Raw genomic sequence first — 21,867 nt, forward strand, 5'->3', positions numbered from 1 at the left:
CGCATCTTTCCTTCATGGAAAGATTATACCACAGACACAGAACAATTTTCAGTCTTCCTCCGCAACTTACGCGTAGGTAATGTACTAATGTTATTCATGGTCATTACTGCATATGTTTCTCCTGACAGAAGACACAAGATTTCATTCTTTTAAATAGGCGAGGACCAAACTGGATTGTGAAGACGAGCAAGGGTTGGTTGCGCTTTTCAAGCACTCGTTGATGAAGTACGTTCCTACTTGAGGCAAGCACACTTCGATGGCAAGCCTCTAAACAAAATTTCTGTAAAGTCTCCGGTGCTACATTTATCCGACGGTGACTAGAATAATATTGTTACACATTGGTCTCGGCTGCAGCGTAAGGTACTGTCTATGATATCACATCATAATTTGAACTACATTTCTGTATTTGCCTTAACGTCTCACTTGTACGAAAACTGTTAGCAGAAGAACATTCATTCTCAAGGGACCACAGAATCTCGCAACTATACTACACACTACATTGCTCTTGTGAGTACCTCTTGCCCTGTATGACCATACTTACTTTCATAGTTGTTTGATTATGTAGCATCCCTGCACATGTTAGCCTCGTTATCGTCCATTTGGTGGACATTATAAGATCCGTATGGACTCTTACATAAATTTAGAATCAACCCAATGCTTTTGAAGAGGTTTATCTCTACAGTCCTCTTGTAAGGACTGAACGTCATCTATCACTGTACTTACATTAACAGCTACTCCCTCCGTCCCATAATATAAGAACGTTTTGTACAGTACACCAGTGTTCAAAACACTCTTGTATTATGGGAAGAGTGATTGGTTCTTTGTGTAGCATTCTGCATCTTATCTCCCTCGCCCACCATTTACTAAAAAAGATCAGATCTATATTTATTCTTACCAAAAAGTAGAATACACAGACAATGCCAATGCAGAAGTGTAGCCCATTGCTCTTGTCAGTACATTTTGTCCTGTAACGCTTGTACTTCCAGGGATTGGTAGTTGATTATGTAGCATCAATCTGTATCTTATCTTCATTATCCTCTATCCCTTCCAGTATTATCATATCTATAATTACTCTCTACAAAATATAGAGTAGAGGCAATGCTTATGAAGAAGATTATGTGCTGAAATTCTTGAGTTATCCTTCCCTTGACATGGAGAAGGGCATTATAAAGCCGGTGTTAACTGTTAATGTAAGTAAGTCCTTCTAAAGCCTTTATCCTTAACTGTTGTTTAATTTGCTCATACTCCCTATCATTTACTGCTATTTAGTTTGTTGTTTCTACCAAAATGCATGTTCGCAAGAACCATAAGTTCTAAGTTTTACTTGTAAAACCAAATTCCTTATTCATATCATGCGCATTACTCAATACTCCCTATATGTATGCTTGTTTTTGTGGATCTATAATCCAGTGTGTGGTGAAGCAGCCCACGTTTGCACCTTGTCATCTCCTATTTTATCTTACTGATGTGGCTGATGATATGAACAACATGCCATGCACATTAATCAAAATAGATACAATGATTTTCTTTGCCCTTCATCTATGCTTGTTATGTTGACATGGTAATCCAGTAGTGTGGTGAAGCTCCCCACATTATGAACAATGCCAAATTATGCTATTGATATTTTGAACTTACTCTTTATTTTTCTAATTTGAAATTGGATGGAATTGACAGCAGAGTTATCATCTTTTGTTTATACACGTGCAAAACTTGTCATCTCTCTGTTTTGTTTCAGGGTGATATGCCTGATGGCATGCACAAGTCTGCTGAAGGCTGTGAGACAAACCCAACATATATTGCAGCAAAGAAGGCAAAACATCTTGAAGATAGCGAGACAACCCAAAGTCTTGTCTTGATGCAGTGTTCAAGTTACTTGAGACTAGCAGTCAGACAAGCTCACAGAATTCGTTGTCTGAATCAGTTCGACTTCTTCAATCCCAAGTTCTAGCAGCAAGGAATTCTGCAACTCAACTTCGACTTGAAATCCTATCTCTAAGAAAGATTGCGGAGAACACCAATGAGAACCTCATCGCTAAACAGCTACACCTGGAAGTTATAACCGACATGCTAGGCCGGTCTCACAGCCTTGCTCAGCAGCTTGCACAGCAGTTCCCGCGCAAGGCTAACCTTTCTTGAACTATCTTGGAAGTGGTCTCGGTTCAGTATTATTTTGTTACGCTGCAATGGTGCCCAGTTTTTGTAATCTGCTTCTTCGTTGCGCTTTATGATCACTGGTGGCGAACTTTGATGCCCAGTGGATGTAATATACCATAAATCCTTTATTGTATAGTGTAGGTTTATTCTTAGTTACTATGCCATAATTTCTTTATTTTAGCGGGCCACAATTGGGCCGGCCTGCATCTTTATTGGGACCGAATGATTGGGGCCTTCACACTTTGCGCAAGGCCCACAACTTATAGCAGCCTATATTTTAGTTGGGCCTTTTGTGGACCCAGCGCTTAGTTTGTCCCAGGTAGTGTTGGGCCATTAGCAGGCTGAATATTGTACTGGCCTGTTACGGCCCAGATGAAACCATGGGCCTTTAGCAGGCCGAAATGCATGTTGGACCTCAATTTTCACTAGTCGTCGATGGGTGATACGTCTCCGTCGTATCTACTTTTCCAAACACTTTTGCCCTTGTTTTGGACTCTAACTTGCATGATTTAAATGGAACTAATCCGGACTGATGTTGTTTTCAGCAGAATTGCCATGGTGTTATTTATGTGCAGAAACAAAAGTTCTCAGAATGACCTGAAACTTCACGGAACGTCTATTTGGAAATAATAATAAAAAATCCTTGCAAAAGATGAAGACCAGGGGGCCCACCACCTGTCCACTAGGGTGGGGGCGCGCCTGCCCCCCTAGGGCGTGCCCCCCTACCTCGTGGCCCCCCCTGGAGCTCCTCCGACCTCAACTCCGACTCTATATATTTGGTTTCAGAGAGAGAAAATAAGAGAGAAGGATTTATCACATTTTACGATATGGAGCCGCCGCCAAGCCCTAAAACCTCTCGGGAGGGTTGATCTGGAGTCCATTCGGGGCTCCGGAGAGGGGAATCCGTCGCCATCGTCATCATCAACCATCCTCCATCACCAATTTCATGATGCTCACCACCGTGCACGAGTAATTCCATCGTAGGCTTGTTGGACGGTGATGGGTTGGATGAGATTTATCATGTAATCGAGTTAGTTTTGTTAGGGTTTGATCCCTAGTATCCAATATGTTCTGAGATTGATGTTGCTATGACTTTGCTATGCTTAATGCTTGTCACTCGGGCCCGAGTGCCATGATTTCAGATCTGAACCTATTATGTTTTCATCAATATATGAGAGTTCTTGATCCTATCTTGCAAGTCTATAGTCACCTATTATGTGTTATGATCCGTTAACCCCGAAGTGACAATAATCGGGATACTTACCGGTGATGACCGTAGTTTGAGGAGTTCATGTATTCACTATGTGTTAATGCTTTGGTCCGGTACTCTATTAAAAGGAGGCCTTAATATCCCTTAGTTTCCGCTAGGACCCCGCTGCCACGGGAGGGTAGGACAAAAGATGTCATGCAAGTTCTTTTCCATAAGCACGTATGACTATATTCGGAATACATGCCTACATTACATTGATGAATTGGAGCTAGTTCTGTGTCACCCTAGGTTATGACTGTTACATGATGAACCGCATCCGGCATAATTCTCCTATCACCGATCCATTGCCTACGAGCTTTCCATATATTGTTCTTCGCTTATTTACTTTTCCGTTGCTATTGCTATCATCACTACAAAATACCAAAAACATTACTTTTGCTATCATTACCTTTTGCTACCGTTACCACTACTATCATATTACTTTGCTACTAAATACTTTGCTGCAGATATTAAGTTTCCAGGTGTGGTTGAATTGACAACTCAGCTGCTAATACTTGAGAATATTCTTTGGCTCCCCTTGTGTCGAATCAATAAATTTGGGTTGAATACTCTACCCTCGAAAACTGTTGCGATCCCCTATACTTGTGGGTTATCAAGACTATTTTCTGGCGCCGTTGCCGGGGAGCATAGCTCTATTCTTTGAGTCACTTGGGATTTATATCTGCTTATCATTATGAAGAACTTGAGAGATCCAAAAACCAAGATTTATCCCTCAACTACGAGGGGAGGTAAGGAACTGCCATCTAGCTCTGCACTTGATTCACCTTCTGTTTTGAGTAAGCTTGCGACACCTAAACCTGCTTCTGCTATTCGTTCTGATATGTCGCATGTTATTGATGATGCCACTTCTGCTATGCATGATACTTATGATGAAACTACTTCTATGCTTGATACTACTGTGCCACTTGGTGAATTTCTTGATGAACAACTTGCTAGGGTTAGAGAGAATGAAAATATTGAATCTGATAATATTGATGAAAGTGATGATGAAGACTCTCCCTCTAATGAATATGAATCACCTGTTATTCCTGAGGGTTATGTTTTTGAAAAAGAAGCTGCTCTAGCTATTTTAGCTTGCAAAGATAGATACGAACTCAAGAGGTTATTAGCTAAATGGAAGCAATAATCTCTTAATGCTAGAATGAAACCTGGCCCTGCTTTTGCTACTTCACCTATCTGTGTTACCGATAAGGATTATGAATTCTCTGTTGATCCTGATATAATTACTTTGGTTGAATCTGATCCTTTTCATGGCTATGAATCTGAAACTGTTGTGGCACATCTTACTAAATTAAATTATATAGCCACCCTGTTCACTAATGATGAGAGAACTCGCTACTTTTATATCCTTAAAATATTTCCGTTCTCATTAAAGGGTGATGCTAAGATATGGTTTAATTCTCTTGATCCTGGTTGTGTGCGTAGTCCCCAGGATATGATTTATTACTTCTCTGCTAAATATTTCCCTGCTCATAAGAAACAAGCTGCTTTGAGGGATATATATAATTTTGTGCAAATTGAAGAAGAGAGTCTCCCACAAGCTTGGGGGAGGCTTCTCCAATTACTTAATGCTTTGCCTGACCATCCTCTTAAGAAAAATGAAATACTTGATATCTTTTATAATGGACTAACCGATGCTTCCAGAGATTACCTGGATAGTTGTGCTGGTTCTGTTTTCAGGGAAAGAACACCGGATGAAGCTGAAATTCTATTGAATAATATGTTGACAAATGAAAATAATTGGACACTTCCTGAGCCTATTCCTAAACCAACTCCGAAGAAGAGAGGTGTTCTATTTCTCAGTCCTGAAGATATGCAAGAGGCAAAGAAATCTATGAAAGAAAAAGGTATTAAAGCTGAAGATGTTAAGAATTTACCTCCTATTGAAGAAATACACGGTCTTAATTTACCGCCTGTTGAAGAAACATATGATCTTAATCCATTACCTATTGAAGAAACTCATGGTCTTGATAACCCGACACAGGTAGTAAAGGTAAATTCTCTCTATAGATATGATAAAGCTGAAATCCCATTTACTAAGTTTGCTAGCCCATGCTTAGATGAGTTTGATAAATTTATGGTTAAGCAAGAAGACTTCAATGCTTATTTTGGTAGACAATTGAAATACAATTCAAATATGCTTGAACACTTGGGTGATTATATGGCTAATGTTAAAGGTGAACTTAAACTTATTAGTAAACATGCTTCTATGGTTACCACTCAAGTAGAACAAGTACTTAAAGCTCAAAATGATTTGCTCAATGAATTGAATAGTAAGAATAATGATTATGCTGTTAGAGTGGCTACTAGAACTGGTAGAATGACTCAGGAACCTTTGTATCCTGAAGGCCATCCTAAGAGAATTGAGCAAGATTCTCAGAGAAATAATATAGATGCACCTAGTCCTTCTAAAAGGAAGAAAAAGAAAAATGATAGGACTTTGCACGCTTCTAGTGAACCTATTGCTGAAACACCTGAGAATCCAAATGATATTTCTATTTCTGATGCTGAAACACAATCTGGTAATGAACCTGAAACTAGTGATAATGTTAATGATAATGTTCATGATGATGCTCAACCTAGTAATGATAATGATATAGAAATTGAACCTGCTGTTGATCTTGATAACCCACAATCAAAGAATCAACGTTATGATAAGAAAGACTTTGTTGCTAGGAAACATGGTAAAGAAAGAGAACCATGGGTTCAGAAACCCATGCCTTTTCCTCCCAAACCATCCAAGAAAAAGGATGATGAGGATTTTGAGCTCTTTGCTGAAATGATTAGACCTATCTTTTTGCGTATGCGATTAACTGATATGCTTAAAATGAATCCTTATGCTAAGTATATGAAAGAAATTGTTACAAATAAGAGAAAGATACCGGAAGCTGAAATTTCCACCATGCTTGCTAATTATACTTTTAAGGGTGGAATACCAAAGAAACTTGGAGATCCAGGAGTACCCACTATACCATGCTCCATTAAAAGAAACTATGTTAAAACTGCTTTATGTGATCTTGGAGCCGGTGTTAGTGTTATGCCTCTCTCTTTATATCGTAGACTTGATTTGAATAAGTTGACACCTACTGAAATATCTTTGCAAATGGCTGATAAATCAACTGCTATACCTGTCGGTATTTGTGAGGATGTGCCTGTTGTAGTTGCAAACGTTACTATTTTAACGGACTTTGTTATTCTTGATATTCCCGAGGACGATAGTATGTCTATTATTCTTGGAAGACCCTTTTTGAATACTGCAGGGGCTGTTATTGATTGCACTAAAGGCAATGTCACTTTTCATGTTAATGGTAATGAGCATACGGTACACTTTCCGAGGAAACAACCTCAAGTTCATAGTATCAACTCTATTGGAAAAATTCCATCGATTATATTTGGAGGTTTTGAATTTCCTCTTCCTACTGTCAAGAAGAAATATGATATTCTTATTATTGGGGATGTGCATATCCCCGTTGAGGTAACATAGTGTTATTCGAAATTTCTCCGGTTCCATGTTATTCGGAATGAGTTCGTTAACAAGACTTGATCAACCTTGTTAGTGGATTCCTTTTGATGATCATGAGATGGATGAACTAGAAAGCACAACTCTCTGTACCCTCCTTTTACTTTCTGTTATTTATATTAAATAAAATAAAAATAAGTATTTTCCGTCTATTATCTGAATTATCCGTGCAATATAAAAATACCTCGAAAATAAAAGTTCTCCAAATGCCCTGAAATTTAAATATGATTTTTTCTGGAATATTTGAGAATATTTGGCACTGAGAACACAGCACGGGGGGCATCCACCTGGCCACGAGGGTGGAGGGCGCGCCCTACCCCCTGGGCGCCCCCTGCCTCGTGGGCCCATGGTGGCCCTCCTCCACTTATTCCTGCACCCACACACTTCTTCTTCCTCCCACAAACACGAATATCCAGCTCAAACCCGAGTCCAAGCTCATTTTGCTGCCATTTTCGATCTCCTTGCTCAAAGCACCTCTCACAAAACTGCTTGGGGAGATTGTTCCTTGGTATGTGACTCCTCCATTGGTCCAATTAGTTTTTGTTCTAGTGCTTTATTCATTGCAAATTTGTGCTGCTTAGGTGACCCTGTTCTTGAGCTTGCATGTCAAATTTATATGGTCAAAGTAGTTTTGATGCATGATATAGGCTCTAGGCACTTGTAGGAGTTGTTGCTATCAATTTTGTTGAGCTTGGTTCACTTTTGTTTGAAGTTACTAAAAATTTCAGATTTTTTCAGAGAATAATGAAGAGATTTTTTGAGGGGCTCATCAAGCCGAAGCTCGAAGGAAAAGCAAAATGAAGAAGCAAAGAAGCCCAAATATAATATGCCTCGCACCGCGGAGGTTAGGCCGTGTGAATGGCCCTCCGATGATTTCTTGAGAGCAGCCGGGATTTATGATGATTTTTATGAATTGGCTGAGAATGTAGGCCTCACCACCTTCCTCCACGACCAACGCAACCAGTATCTCTTACTCACCAATATCTTTGTGCAAAACTTTCATTTCCATTCTAGCAGCTCACCACCTACGGTGGAGTTTTATTTATATGATGAGCATAAGGAGATGTCACTTTATGATTTTTGTCGGGTTTGTTTGGTCCCTTTCGAGGGCATGACAGAGGAACCACATCGCGGCGATGTGGATGGGTTTATTGATACCATCACTGTAGGGGAAACGAGGAAGGTTTCCGATGCACGAATCACTAGCATACATTTTCCTGTTTTACGCTACTTTGCAATATTTGCTAGTCGTTGCTTAATTGGTCGTGGAAACTGTGGAAACCTTAGTGTTCCTGATATTATTATTTTGTTCCACGGTTTATTCAGTGATAACTCTGTTAGTATGGGCGGTATTATTGCTAAACGGTTAAGTCTGAACCGTACAAAGGGCCCCATCTTTGGAGGCATCTATGCTTCACGCCTAGCTGCACATTTTAACATACCTATTAGGCATTATGAGAAGGAAGAAAAATTGCTGCCTCGTGTTTATTTAGATTATAAGAGTATGGTGGCACACGATTTTATTGTTAATAATAGGGAACGGGAGCTTAAATACAAATTGTTCTTTCATAAACATCATCCTGAGACTATTACCCTGCCTGCTCCTTCCTTGTTTGATTTATCTTCAGGCCAGTACCTTGTTCCGTTAGAGGCTATTCACGCCTACCGGAACCCTACATCAGCCACAGAGCCAGAGTCGGAACCACAAGTTGATCCTCCACGACAGTCTAATTACCATTGGGATCCGGAGATGATTGCCAACCAGTGGCAATCAGAGTCTTCTTCTTCGCAGTACGACCCCAACTATTATTATGGATATCCGCCAGGCCAACCGTGGCCATAGACCAACTTAGGCCAAAAGCCTAAGCTTGGGGGAGTACGTATTTCTCACCGACATTACATTCATGTTCACACACTCATTGCTAGATGTCGGTGCTCATACTTTTTCATTGTATCATCCATGCTAGTTTATTTTCCTTTTTATGCTTTCTTCTTTTGTGTTTAATAAACCTTAAGAAAAACCAAAAAATTAGTTGTAGCTTTTAATTAGTTTACTTTCCATGCTTGTAGTAGTAATTAAAAAGAAAACCCAAAAAGATTCCATGTTCTTCTTTTACTTGTTGAGAGCTTTCCCATGTAAATAGTTTTATTTATTTTCTTTTCTTTGGGGATCGATAGGAGAAGACCATGATTAAATTGTTGAAGTGGCTCTTATATGCATTATTGTTGATCTGACAAAAGAGCCCATATTGCCTTGTCTTCTCCTGTTTATTGAATGCTTGCAGATTCCAGCTTAGTCCAATGCACGTGCACTATTATTATTATTCACATCATTCGGTCGTGCAAGTGAAAGGCAATTATGACGATATATGATGGACTGACTGAGATGAGAAAAGCTGGTATGAACTCGACCTCTCTTGTTTTTGTAAATATGATTAGTTCATCGTTCCTGATTCAGCCTATTATGAATAAACATGTTTGCAATGACAACTAGAGATCATAGTTTCTTGTGCCATGCTTGATTAGCTAGGAGCTTATAATGGTTTACCTTGCGTGCCAACATGCTATTAAAATGGTTGTGATGTGGTATGATAGGGTGGTATCCTCCTCTGAATGATTTAAGTGACTTGACTTGGCACATGTTCACGCATGTAGTTGAAACAAAATCAACATAGCCTTCACGATATTTATGTTCATGGTGGATTATATCCTACTCATGCTTGCATTCGGTGTTGATTAATTTTAATGCATGTTCATGACTGTTGTCGCTCTATAGCTGGTCGCTTCCCAGTCTTTTGCTAGCCTTCACCTGTACTAAGCGGGAATACTGCTTGTGCATCCAACTCCATAAACCCCAAAGTTGTTCCATATGAGTCCACCATACCTACCTATATACAGTATCTACCTGCCGTTCCAAGTAAATTTGTATGTGCCAAACTCTAAACCTTCAAATAAATATCCTGTTTTGTATGCTCGAATAGCTCATGTATCAACTAGGGCTGTCCGTATCTTCCATGTTAGGCGGGTTATTCTCAAGAGGAGTGGACTCCGCTCCTCCCTAACGAGAAAATGGCTGGTCACCGGGATGCCCAGTCCCATGCTTTATGCAAATCAAATCAAAATAATTGCAAACAAAACTCCCTCTGGGACTCTTGTTAGTTGGAGGCACTCGTTGTTTCGAGCAAGCCATGGATTGATGCTTGTTGGTGGAGGGGGAGTATAAACTTTACCATTCTGTTTGGGAACCGCCTATAATGTGTGTAGCATGGAAGATATCGCCATCTCTTGGTTGTTATGTTGACAATGAAAGTATACCGCTCAAAATATTATTCACCTCTATTTCAAAACCGAGCTCTGGCACCTCTACAAATCCCTGCTTCCCTCTGCGAAGGGCCTATCTATTTACTTTCATGTTGAGTCATCATCCTCTTATTAAAAAGCACCAGTTGGAGAGCACCGCTGTCATTTGCATTCATTACTGTTAGTTTACATTGAGTATGACTTGACTGGATCTCTTTTACCATGAATTACAATGTCTAGTCAGTCCTTGATCTTCAAAGGTGCTCTGCATTTATGTTTTGCGGTCTCAGAAAGGGCTAGTCAGATACCATCTTGTTATATCATATTATGATTGTTTTGAGAAAGTGTTGTCATCCGAGATTTATTATTATTGCTCGCTAGTTGATTATGCCATTGATATGAGTAAACATGAGACCTATGCGTTATTGTGAATATGGTTAGTTCATAATCTTTGCTGAAAACTTGAATGCTAGCTTTACATATTTACAACAACAAGAGCAAACAGAGTTTGTAAAAGTTTTTCTTTATCACTTTCAGTTTGTAAACTAAATTGCTTGAGGACAAGCAAAGGTTTAAACTTGGGGGAGTTGATACGTCTCCATCGTATCTACTTTTCCAAACACTTTTGCCCTTGTTTTGGACTCTAACTTGCATGATTTGAATGGAACTAACCCGGACTGACGTTGTTTTCAGCAAAATTGCCATGGTGTTATTTATGTGCAGAAACAAAAAGTTCTCAGAATGACCTGAAACTTCATGGAACGTCTATTTGGAAATAATAAAAAAATCCTTGCAAAAGATGAACACCAGGGGGCCCACCACCTGTCCACGAGGGTGGGGGCGCGCCCCCCTACCTCGTGGGCCCCCTGGAGCTCCTCCGACCTCAACTCCAACTCTATATATTTGGTTTCGGAGAGGAAAAAATAAGAGAGAGGAATTCATCGCATTTTACGATACGGAGCCACCGCCAAGCCCTAAAACCTCTCGGGAGGGCTGATATGGAGTCCGCTCGGGGCTCCGGAGAGGGGAATCCGTCACCATCGTCATCATCAACCATCCTCCATCACCAATTTCATGATGCTCACCGCCGTGCGTGAGTAATTCCATCGTAGGCTTGCTGGACGATGATGGGTTGGATGAGATTTATCATGTAATCGAGTTAGTTTTGTTAGGGTTTGATCCCTAGTATCCACTATGTTCTGAGATTGATGTTGCTATGACTTTGCTATGCTTAATGCTTGTCACTAGGGCCCGAGTGCCATGATTTCAGATCTGAACCTATTATGTTTTCATAAATATATGAGAGTTCTTGATCCTATCTTGCAAGTCTATAGTCACCTATTATGTGTTATGATCCGTTAACCCCGAAGTGACAATAATCGGGATACTTACCGGTGATGACCGTAGTTTGAGGAGTTCATGTATTCACTATGTGTTAATGCTTTGGTCCGGTAATCTATTAAAAGGAGGCCTTAATATCCCTTAGTTTCCGCTAGGACCCCGCTGCCACGGGAGGGTAGGACAAAAGATGTCATGCAAGTTCTTTTCCATAAGCACGTATGACTATATTCGGAATACATGCCTACATTACATTGATGAATTGGAGCTAGTTCTGTGTCACCCTAGGTTATGACTGTTACATGATGAACCGCATCCGGCATAATTCTCTATCACCGATCCATTGCCTACGAGCTTTCCATATATTGTTCTTCGCTTATTTACTTTTCCGTTGCTATTGCTATCATCACTACAAAATACCAAAAACATTACTTTTGCTATCATTACCTTTTGCTACCGTTACCACTACTATCATATTACTTTGCTACTAAATACTTTGCTGCAGATATTAAGTTTCCAGGTGTGGTTGAATTGACAACTCAGCTGCTAATACTTGAGAATATTCTTTGGCTCCCCTTGTGTCGAATCAATAAATTTGGGTTGAATACTCTACCCTCGAAAACTGTTGTGATCCCCTATACTTGTGGGTTATCAACGGGCCTTCAGGAGGCTGAAATGTAGACCAGCCCTTTTTGGGCCCAGTTATATCACGGGCAGTTACCAGGCCGAAACATATCTCGGGCCTTAGTTGGCCCACTGATATCATGGGCCTTTAAGAGGCCGAAAGCTTAGTACAGACATCAATGGGCCGAATTATGCGACAGGCCTTTAACAGGCCCAAAGTCCTTTAACAGGCCCAAAGTCACGTTGGGCTTAACTGTTGCCACCTTTATCACGGGCCATTAGTGGGCCCAATGTCCCGTCGGACCATATATGGCCCATGGGCAGCACGGGCCATTCCCATGCCAAAATTCACACCGGGCTGAAATGGACCCATGTCTACACGGGCCTCTAACAGGCCGAAAGTCACTAGGCTGTAATTGGGCCTAAATATTTGGCGAACAATTAACGGGCCAGATGTGGCTTCGGGCCGTAAATGGGCCTTTATTAAGCAGGCCGTTATTGGGCTGGCCCACTAGTACCCTGAGTAAGTACTACATGCCTTTGACTGGGCCGGCCTTTTTAATCTATATGGGCCTCTGTTGGGCCCAGCCACGTGTCGACGTATCATAGGCATGTCTCCTCCAATGGACGGGCGACATCTGGCCCACTGATGAGCTGACAGGTGTTCCCTCTGGCCAATCAGAATTTTACATGTGGAAATTTCCCATTGGTCCTGGCTGTTAACGGGTTATCGGATCCATAACCGGACCTGATAGCTTAACGGCGTTCCGTTACGGTGGATGCCACGTGTCGGTCACCCTTGACAAAAGCACTTCTGTGACGCGCGATTTATCATCATGGAAGTGGACACTTCCGTGATGATAATTTTGGTAATGTCATGGAACACTTCTACGACAGCACAGGTATGACTATCTTGACTCTGTCATAAAATCGTCATGGATGTACATGCATGACAAAAAACGTGACCTACTGTGACAAACACATATCATCACGGAAGTGTATTTTTTTTTGTAGTGCCCTGGGGCGCGCCCTCCTGCCTCGTGGCTTCCTCGCTGCTTCCTTGACGTCCACTCCAAGTCTCCTGGATTGCGTTTGTTCCAAAAACGATCCTCGTGAAGGTTTCATTCTGTTTGGATTCCGTCCGACATTCCTTTTCTGCGAAACACTGAAATAGGCAAAAAAAACAACAATTTGTACTGGGCCTTCGGTTAATAGGTTAGTCCCAAAAATAATATAAAAGTGTGTAATAAAGCCCATTAAACATCCAAAACGGATAATATAATAGCATGGAACAATGAAAAATTATAGATATGTTGGAGACGTATCAGCCCCCCTCCCCCGTATATAAAGGAGGGAGGGAGGAAGAGGCCGGCCTAGGAGGAGGCGTGCGGCAAGGGGGGGGGGCAATCCTACTCCAAGTAGGTTCCCCCTTCCTATTCCTACTAGGAGAAGGAGGCAAGAGGAGGAGGGGAGAAGGAAAGAGGGGGCCGGCCCCCAAACCCTAAACCAATTCGGTTTAGGCCTTGGGGGGTGGGCGCCCCACACCTTGCTTGCTGCCCTATTTCTCCACTAGGGCTCAATAAGGCCCATAGACTCCCCGGGGTGTTCTGGTAACCTCCCGGTACTCCGAAAAATACCCAATACACTTCAGAACCCTTTCGGTGTCCGAATGTAACCTTCCAATATATCAATCTTTATGTCTCGATCATTTCGAGACTCCTCTTCATGTCCGTGATCACAGCCGGGACTCTGAACTACCTTAGGTACATCAAAACACATAAACTCATAATACCGATCGTTACCGAACGTTAAGCGTGCGGACCCTAAGGGTTCGAGAACTATGTAGACATGACCGAGACTCATCTCCGGTCAATAAACAATAGCGGAACCTGGATTCTCATATTGGTTCCTACATATTCTACGAAGATCTTTATCGATCAAACCGCATAACAACATACGTTGTTCCCTTTGTCATCGGTATGTTACTTGCCCGAGATTCGGTCGCCGGTATCCCAATACCTAGTTCAATCTCATTACCGACAAGTCTCTTTAATCGTTCTGTAATGCAACATCCCGTAACTAACTCATTAGTCACATTGCTTGCAAGGCTTATAGTGATGTGCATTACCGAGAGGGCCCAGAGATACCTCTCCGATACACGGAGTGACAAATCCTAATCTCGATCTATGCCAACTCAACAAGCACCATCGGAGACACCTGTAGAGCATCTTTATAGTCACCCAGTTACGTTGTAACGTTTTATAGCACACTAAGTGTTCCTCTGGTATCCGGGAGTTGCATAATCTCATAGTCATAGGAACATGTATAAGTTATGGAGAAAGCAATAGCAACAAACTAAACGATCATCGTGCTAAGCTAATGGATGGGTCAAGTCAATCACATCATTCTCTGATGATGTGATCCCACAACTCTTGTCCATGGCTAGGAAACTTAACCATCTTTGATTAACGAGCTAGTCAAGTAGAGGCATACTAGTGACACTTAGTTTGTCTATGTATTCACACATGTACTAAGTTTCCGGTTAATACAATTCTAGCATGAATAATAAACATTTATCATGATATAAGGAAATAAATAATAACTTTATTATTGCCTCTAGGGCATATTTCCTTCAACACTAGAAGGCTAGCAGCCCACTGGGCATCGACCCGACTTTCTCTCAACGCAACGCATTCCCCAATTCCCCCATATTTCTCAAAAAAAAACTTGGGCAATGAGTTAAACAAATTCTTCATGTTTTGATCTATGTTTGTGTTATATGTTTGCTATCCTGTTGGTTGTTTATGTTTCTCCAAGAATACTTGACATTTTGGAACTTACCTTTTGATATAGAGATGCATGGTTCCATTAAACTGAGTTTGTTCGTTCAGAGACACATGATCAGATATTTTTCGTAGTTAGTTTAAATTATGTAGCTCTCATCAGTCATTGTTCAGATTGTGAACGCTATTTTGAAAGTTTTAGATGTTGAAATCCTTAATGTAAAAAACGCTATTTTCTGATGTTCTAGCTCCACGCCCGCAAGGTGTTCGGCGTTTCGCCCGCAAGATACAAATGGATAGTGACGATGAGTACTTTTTCAACAACTTCATTTGTTATTTGGATGATTCGTTGTCCGACAATGAGGAGATTGTGGTTGCGGCTTTGGTCGTCCATGACCACATTAATAGGCAGCGGGTGATGTTTAGGGGCTTGATCTCGAGGTATACTTCGGCGTTGAATCGCAACAGATAGAGCGACCATTGCCTACTTTGAAAGGACTACTTCGAGTCCGTTGACCCACTCTTCACACACAACCTATTCATGCGCCGCTTTTGGATGGCTAGACATGTGTTCAATCGTATCCAGAAGGGGTGGTGGCTTATGATAATTATTTCGAATGCAAGGAGGAAGCCCTTGGGAAAGGTTGGCTTCTCCTCTTATCAGAAATGCACTGCAGCTATTCAGATGCTTGCATACGGAATATCTGCTGATCTTATTGATGAGTATGTCTGGATGAGCGAATCCACGTGCCTAGAATCCATGTATAGGTTGTTCAAAGCTGTGGTAGCAGTATTTGGCCCGGAGTACTTGAGAGAACCAACTGTTGCGGATACAAACCGATTGTTGGTGATCAATGCCGATAGGGGCTTTTCGGAGATGTTTGGTAGCGTAGATTGTATGCACTAGGAGTGGAAGAACTGCCCCTCTGCTTGGTAGGGGCAATTTAGGGGCCATGTGGAAATCTTGCGTTGTCATAGCTGAGGCTGTGGCTTCACAAGATCTCTGGATTTGCACTCTTTCTTCGGCATGGCCGGCTCTCACAATGACATCAACGTGCTTCAGCGTTCTCCGGTGTTCGCAAGACTTGTAGAAGGCAACTGCCCAAAGGTCAATATTGAGATAAATGGCCACCACTAAAACAAATGATACTACCTAACTGATGGTATCTATCCTCAATGAACTACTCTTGTCAAGACAATCTCCAACCTGATAGGAGAGAAGAGGTAGAGATTTGTCCAAGCACAAGAGAGTGCAAGAAAAGATGTGGAACATGCTTTTTGGTGTTCTTCAATCTCAATGAGGCATCTTTCAGTATCCTGCTAGAACTTGGAGCACTTAGAAGTTGTGGATGGTGATGACTGCTTATGTGATCATGCGCACCATGATCATAGAGGATGAGCGCGAGGATAAAATCTTCGATCAGGGGTTTCAATTTCAAGGGGAAAATGTTGTACCCGAGCATGGAAGAACGGCTACATTTGCACAGTTCATCGAATTTCATCATCAAATGCGTGATTGGAAAACTCACATTCAACTAGAAGATGATTTGGTTGAGCATATGTGGGCTCACTTTGGCAAACAATAGATGTATGAACTATATTTTCTTTCAAATGTATTTGTAACAATTTAAATTTTATTTGGTTTGTAACATATGAGATTTTATTTGGTTTATGAAACTATGATATTTGCATTTGGTTGAATTATGTGAACTTTGGGCAATGTTTTTTTTATCTACGTAAAAAAAGTAAAAGTATGGCCGCGAACGCTTTATTATTCAAATAGAATGAAGATAGATAAAGGTTAAAATGCCGACCTGATAAATAAAAACGGACAAAATTTTCGTCCATTTAGATTGACGTATTGGAGACACTTGAGGTTCGGTGGACCCGAACTGTTCCGTAGGAATTCTGCAGACCGCACGGATATGCCCGTTCGGTCAGCAGGAAATCAGCTTCGTCCGTTCCACAGGAAAGCGTCCCCTCAGGCTCTGTTCGGTATACAGGGATTTCGCAGGATTTTTTGGGGGATGAGTTTCCTTAGGAATTTCTACCCACAGTGCGTTCGTTTTGGAGGAATACCGGTGGCCTGTTCCGTCGGAATACCAGGCGGACCTGTACTTTTCACAGGAAATGATAAATCCACTGGAACTTCATGTTGTCGCGGAGGCCCGAGGCTAGCTCTTGCTCTAGTGCGGTTCAGCCGAATAAACAATGGCTGCATGGGAGGTCATCACTTCTAAAGACAATAAAAAACTCTAATCAGCAGTAAGGACGCCCATCCCTCCATCGCACTCCAAGGATTCCTATTCCTGCAAATCGAACAGGCCAAAAGGCTCCACAGGTTCGCTCTTGACACTCAACTCTATTCCTTTGCAGTTATTTATTCCTTCGTTTTTTTCGCCTCCAAACCGAACGAAGCCTCAACCTGCACTTCTCACGGGAAAAATAGCATCTGCTCGAACCAAAGGAACGCCCGGTGAAAATCCCCTTCCCTCGCTCCTCCACTCTCCCGCCCCGTCTCCCACGAGCTTGACGCGAAATCGACATGGACGACCACGGGGGGATCCCAGCCCCTCCCCCTCCTCTGCCTCTGCCCCCTCCCTACGCCCCTCCTGCTCCACCTCCCCTCCTTCCATCGACACAAGGGCTGGAAGATCTGCAATTTGGAGAAGGTCAGGAGATCTGGCAAGAAACAGGTAATCCACTCTCGATACATATTGGTTTCTCGTTCAGAAGTCTTGATTTACTGTTGAACATTTGTCTTGCTAGGGCAGATCTATTTCTCTTTGCATGTACGGTGTGACAGACTACTACCCCTTTGTCCCATAACATAAGATCGTTTTTTACACTACACTAGTACGTGTGCCCAGCTGTGGAGCAGAGTTCTGGCTAGTTAGTTGTTAGTGTGCACGCAACATTTTCAGAGAGTATTTTTCATCACTACAGGCGACCGTGCATGCACAGCACTGATGTATACGCATATTAGTATTTAACTTCGGTTCAGCTATAGCGTGGCGTGTGCCTATCCACATCCAGCTATGCACTGGATTCTTTGCAATTATGTAGAAAACAGTGTTAGGAGATCCAGAGAATCAGGAAGATGAAGACATATGGTGTCATTGATGTGTACTGTATGTGTGTATGGATTAGTTCTTACCATCACCTAGTTAGATTGTTACTTGGATCGAGGCGGACTTTTGTTGTGTGGATGTTGTGTCGATGGTTTGCTGTGATGTTTCAGGGATAGTTTCTTTTGAATTTTTGTGATTTCATGCGAGTTTTGGGCCGTGGCTCCCTCAAATGAAGGTCAACACTCCCTATATGTTAAGAGGGTCCCTAATTAATGTTATAGTCCTATATATGATGACATTGAGTGTGCCTCTCATTGTTTCACTACCCATAGACTTAACTGGTATGCATTATTCAGTACATGGCTACTTAATATGTTTTTCAATAACTGATACTAGAATTGCACTTGTCATATCATCAGGCACCACCAAGAATTGTTCTAGAGCCAGCTGGAATCACAAGATGAAGTCATATCTTATTTGGCTCTTGAAAGAACATGATGTGCCGACATATCGAACACGAAATGCATGGAGCAAAGAGGCTTGGAGAAGGATTGTGGATGCATTCAATACACGATTTGGTTTATCACTCTCAGTAACTCAGGTCAAACAAAAGGAGCAGGACCTGAAGAAAGATTTTAAAGCTATAAGAGACTTGATATCCGAAAGTGGTTTTGGCTGGGATCGTGATACGATGATGGTGGTTGCTCCGGATAGTGTTTGGGAAGAATTAAGGGCACGTAAAAACAAAGATGCCCTCCGATGGCAAGACAAATCATTCCCATACTATTATGATATATTTGCTCTATATGACGGTGAGTTTTAAACCATTGAATTAATTAGTTATGTTGTGTGTCTTATGTTCTTAAGCGAGATTCTTCTGGACGTAATCCATGCAGGGCGCTATGCTCAAGGAAGGGGTTGCCATGGCACGGATAATTATGCGAACAAGGCCGCACATGTATCGATGGAACTTCCAGAAGACCTACATATAAATCATCAACCATCTCATTCTACTCCTGAGCCTACTAGTGCTAAACGGGGGAAAAGACAGAAGACAAACTCTAATCTTGATGATTTCCAAGAGAGGTACCTGAGCTTCAAAAGAGAAGAGCTGGATCGGTTTGCAGCCATTGAGGAGAGGAAATTGGAGGATCCCTATAGCATACAAAATTGCATTGCTGTACTTGAAGGGTTGCCGGATTTACAAACAGAAGATATGCTAAAAGCAGCTGACCTCTTCACCGATAACAAGGACAACAGAGAAGTGTTTCTCTCGTTTTCAACTAAGGAATTACGGCTGGCCTGGTTAAAAAGAAGAATTCAGAACACCTAGTTTAATGGCTATGGAAATAGGCCCCGTGGAGAAGGCTTTTCTGTTAAGGTGCTAGGCTAGGAAAGGGTATGCGACGTTGCTGTAGTACTACTAATACAATGTTAATGGTAGCAAAATTATCATTTATCATGTAGTGCTAAGGTGCTAGGCTAGGAAAGGGTCCTTAACTTTTGAGTATGTGTTCCTGGGCAGATGTGCTAGTACTGATGCAATGTTAAATGCCACTTGATCACAAATCCTTTTGATTGAATAGAACTAATTGCAGTACAAACCAAATTGTTTTACACTTATTTGGGAAACACTTTACATCAGGCGTCTGAATTTTCTCCATATTACATATGGTTCATTGTCTTGCAATGTAGTCAGCCCACAATGCATTCTCCATGGCATCTCGCATGCCATTCCCAGCTTGCTATGCTGTCAAATAACGGCACATCAACATTGTATTGGCCACTGGGTATCTCCATCTGGTAAAGCTTCTGTATTGTTTTCTTTTATATCTTCTGTACATCCCACGGGCAAGTTCTATCAGTGATGAGTTGTTTTTGCTTTACCAAATTTATTTGTGCTGTAAGAATATCTCATTTTTGGTGTAAGCAAGGGCGTACTCCTGGTTGAGGACCAGCAAGCATGATGTACTCTAGAATATCTCATTTCATTTAGGTGTAAGCTGTTGTACATTGGCTGCAATCTATTATTATTTTTTGCCATCTCTACATAAAGCTGCTGTACTCCTGCAGGGTGGTTGTGTTTAGTTAACACCTGTAACAGGGAGTAACACCTGCGTATTTAAACGGATGTGGGTTTAGGTCATTGTTTTAAAAAATAATGTTGCTTCGTTGATATTTATATGTCGCTACACATGCTGTGATCATTATCTAAGAAAAACGCATGTTGGATGGTGTGTATTGGAGTTTGGCCACATGCTTAACTACTTGTGTAGCTTAAGCTGTTTGGCCAAAATGTTGCTTTGCACATCCTAAAATCGACATCCTATGTGCTTTATCATTTAGACTTTCTTTCATTGCAATGGAACTTTATATAGAATACTTTTTTTTGTTGCAACGGAACTTTGCATTTATAATTATTTACTCCAGACAGCTTCCTCAGTAGCTATCAGTTATGATCGGAGGCTACTCCATGTGTACCAAAATGGATTTTCTATATGGTACAGTTTTAGCTATCATCTTTCAAAATAACTACTCCCTCCGTTCACAAATATAAGATGTTCTAACTTTTTCTGAATTGGATATATATAGACACGTTTTAATGTATTTGTTCACTCATTTCAGTCCGTATGTAGTCCATATTGTAATATCCAAGACATCTTATATTTGTGAATGAAGGGAGCATTTCATATCTGGTTGCGCACCAAACAGCGTGTTACGCACTGTGGTATAAATTGACGAGTTGTCTATGAATCGCAGTGGATTGTGTTAATCCTGGCTGTTTAACTAGACAATGTATCCGCAACAGTTCCTGGTCCACACTAATAGTAGCAGTGCCTCCGTCGATGCTGGCAAATTTTGATATTGTCTGCATTCTGTTTCGTTGCAACAATCTTTTTCTTTGGCCCAGTCTTCCTTCCCACTTGGTCAGTTGCCAGGGTAATACAGAAACCACTCCTTTTGCCTCGACTTCAGGCAGTTTACGCAAGTGGTACGAAGAGTAACCATGGTTGGGATTTCCACAGGCAAATAAGGTTACCATCTCAAACAGCAAGCAATGTTAAGAGCAAGGATAGTTGCACCGTTTACACAAACCATTATTTGGATATTATGGAACTGGAGCTCTTTCAGGTAAATGTCTGAACTCTTTGATTTGGTCCTTCTGTTAGAGACTAGATTGTTTCACCAAACATTGTTCCAGCTCTATGCTCTAGTGCAAAATAAAGTAGTAAATGTTTCTAAACCTAATTTATGCTTATGACATACTCCTACCAAGCAGGAAGACAGCGAGTTACATCCAGAACGCCACAGGAGAAAATGCGCGGACATTCTTGGTCATTTGACAGGACCTGGTGGCGTGATCAGCGATCCGCAGCTCTCCCTTGCGAGAGTATCGGAGGCGAAATGTGGTGATGTTGAGCATGCAGCCATCAGGGTAACCAGACTTCATTCCCTGGCGTACCACACAGTCGACAAGGCAAAACCTGCCATGGCCCATACAAGTGAGCGTAGGCCGCTGAGCTGCCCGCCGCTCCCTGCTCCAGAGCTTGTCCTTGGCGATCTTCCGGTCGTGCTGCTGCATCTTCAAGCCACTGGCAGGAGTAGGGTCAGCGACCTGGCAAGCGCTGACGTAGCCATCCTCGTCAAGGCCAACCCAAGCATCCAGGTAACCGTCGAAGTAGCCGTTGTCCATGAACGGCAGCCCCCACTCCCCATGGCACGTCCACTCACGGCTGCCGGCGTAGAAGGACAAGGTGCGGAAGTGCCGGTCGGCGAGGCTGGTGGTGGTGAGGGCCGACATGAAGA

The 21,867-nt window shown here is 41.8% G+C and overlaps 1 protein-coding gene across 1 annotated transcript; it reads left to right on the top strand.

The window, feature by feature from the left end:
• The first annotated feature begins 17,277 nt into the window (after nt 1–17,277).
• Nucleotides 17,278–19,664, top strand: LOC123132430 (L10-interacting MYB domain-containing protein). The gene is made up of 3 exons (XM_044552222.1): nt 17,278–17,685; nt 18,480–18,872; nt 18,957–19,664. Exons 1-3 carry the CDS (start codon nt 17,535–17,537, stop codon nt 19,391–19,393), a joined length of 981 nt encoding a protein of 326 aa, XP_044408157.1. The 5' UTR covers nt 17,278–17,534; the 3' UTR covers nt 19,394–19,664.
• The last annotated feature ends 2,203 nt before the right edge of the window (nt 19,665–21,867 follow it).

Source organism: Triticum aestivum, chromosome 6A, assembly GCF_018294505.1.
Source record: "Triticum aestivum cultivar Chinese Spring chromosome 6A, IWGSC CS RefSeq v2.1, whole genome shotgun sequence".
NCBI classification, from domain to species: Eukaryota; Viridiplantae; Streptophyta; class Magnoliopsida; order Poales; family Poaceae; genus Triticum; species Triticum aestivum.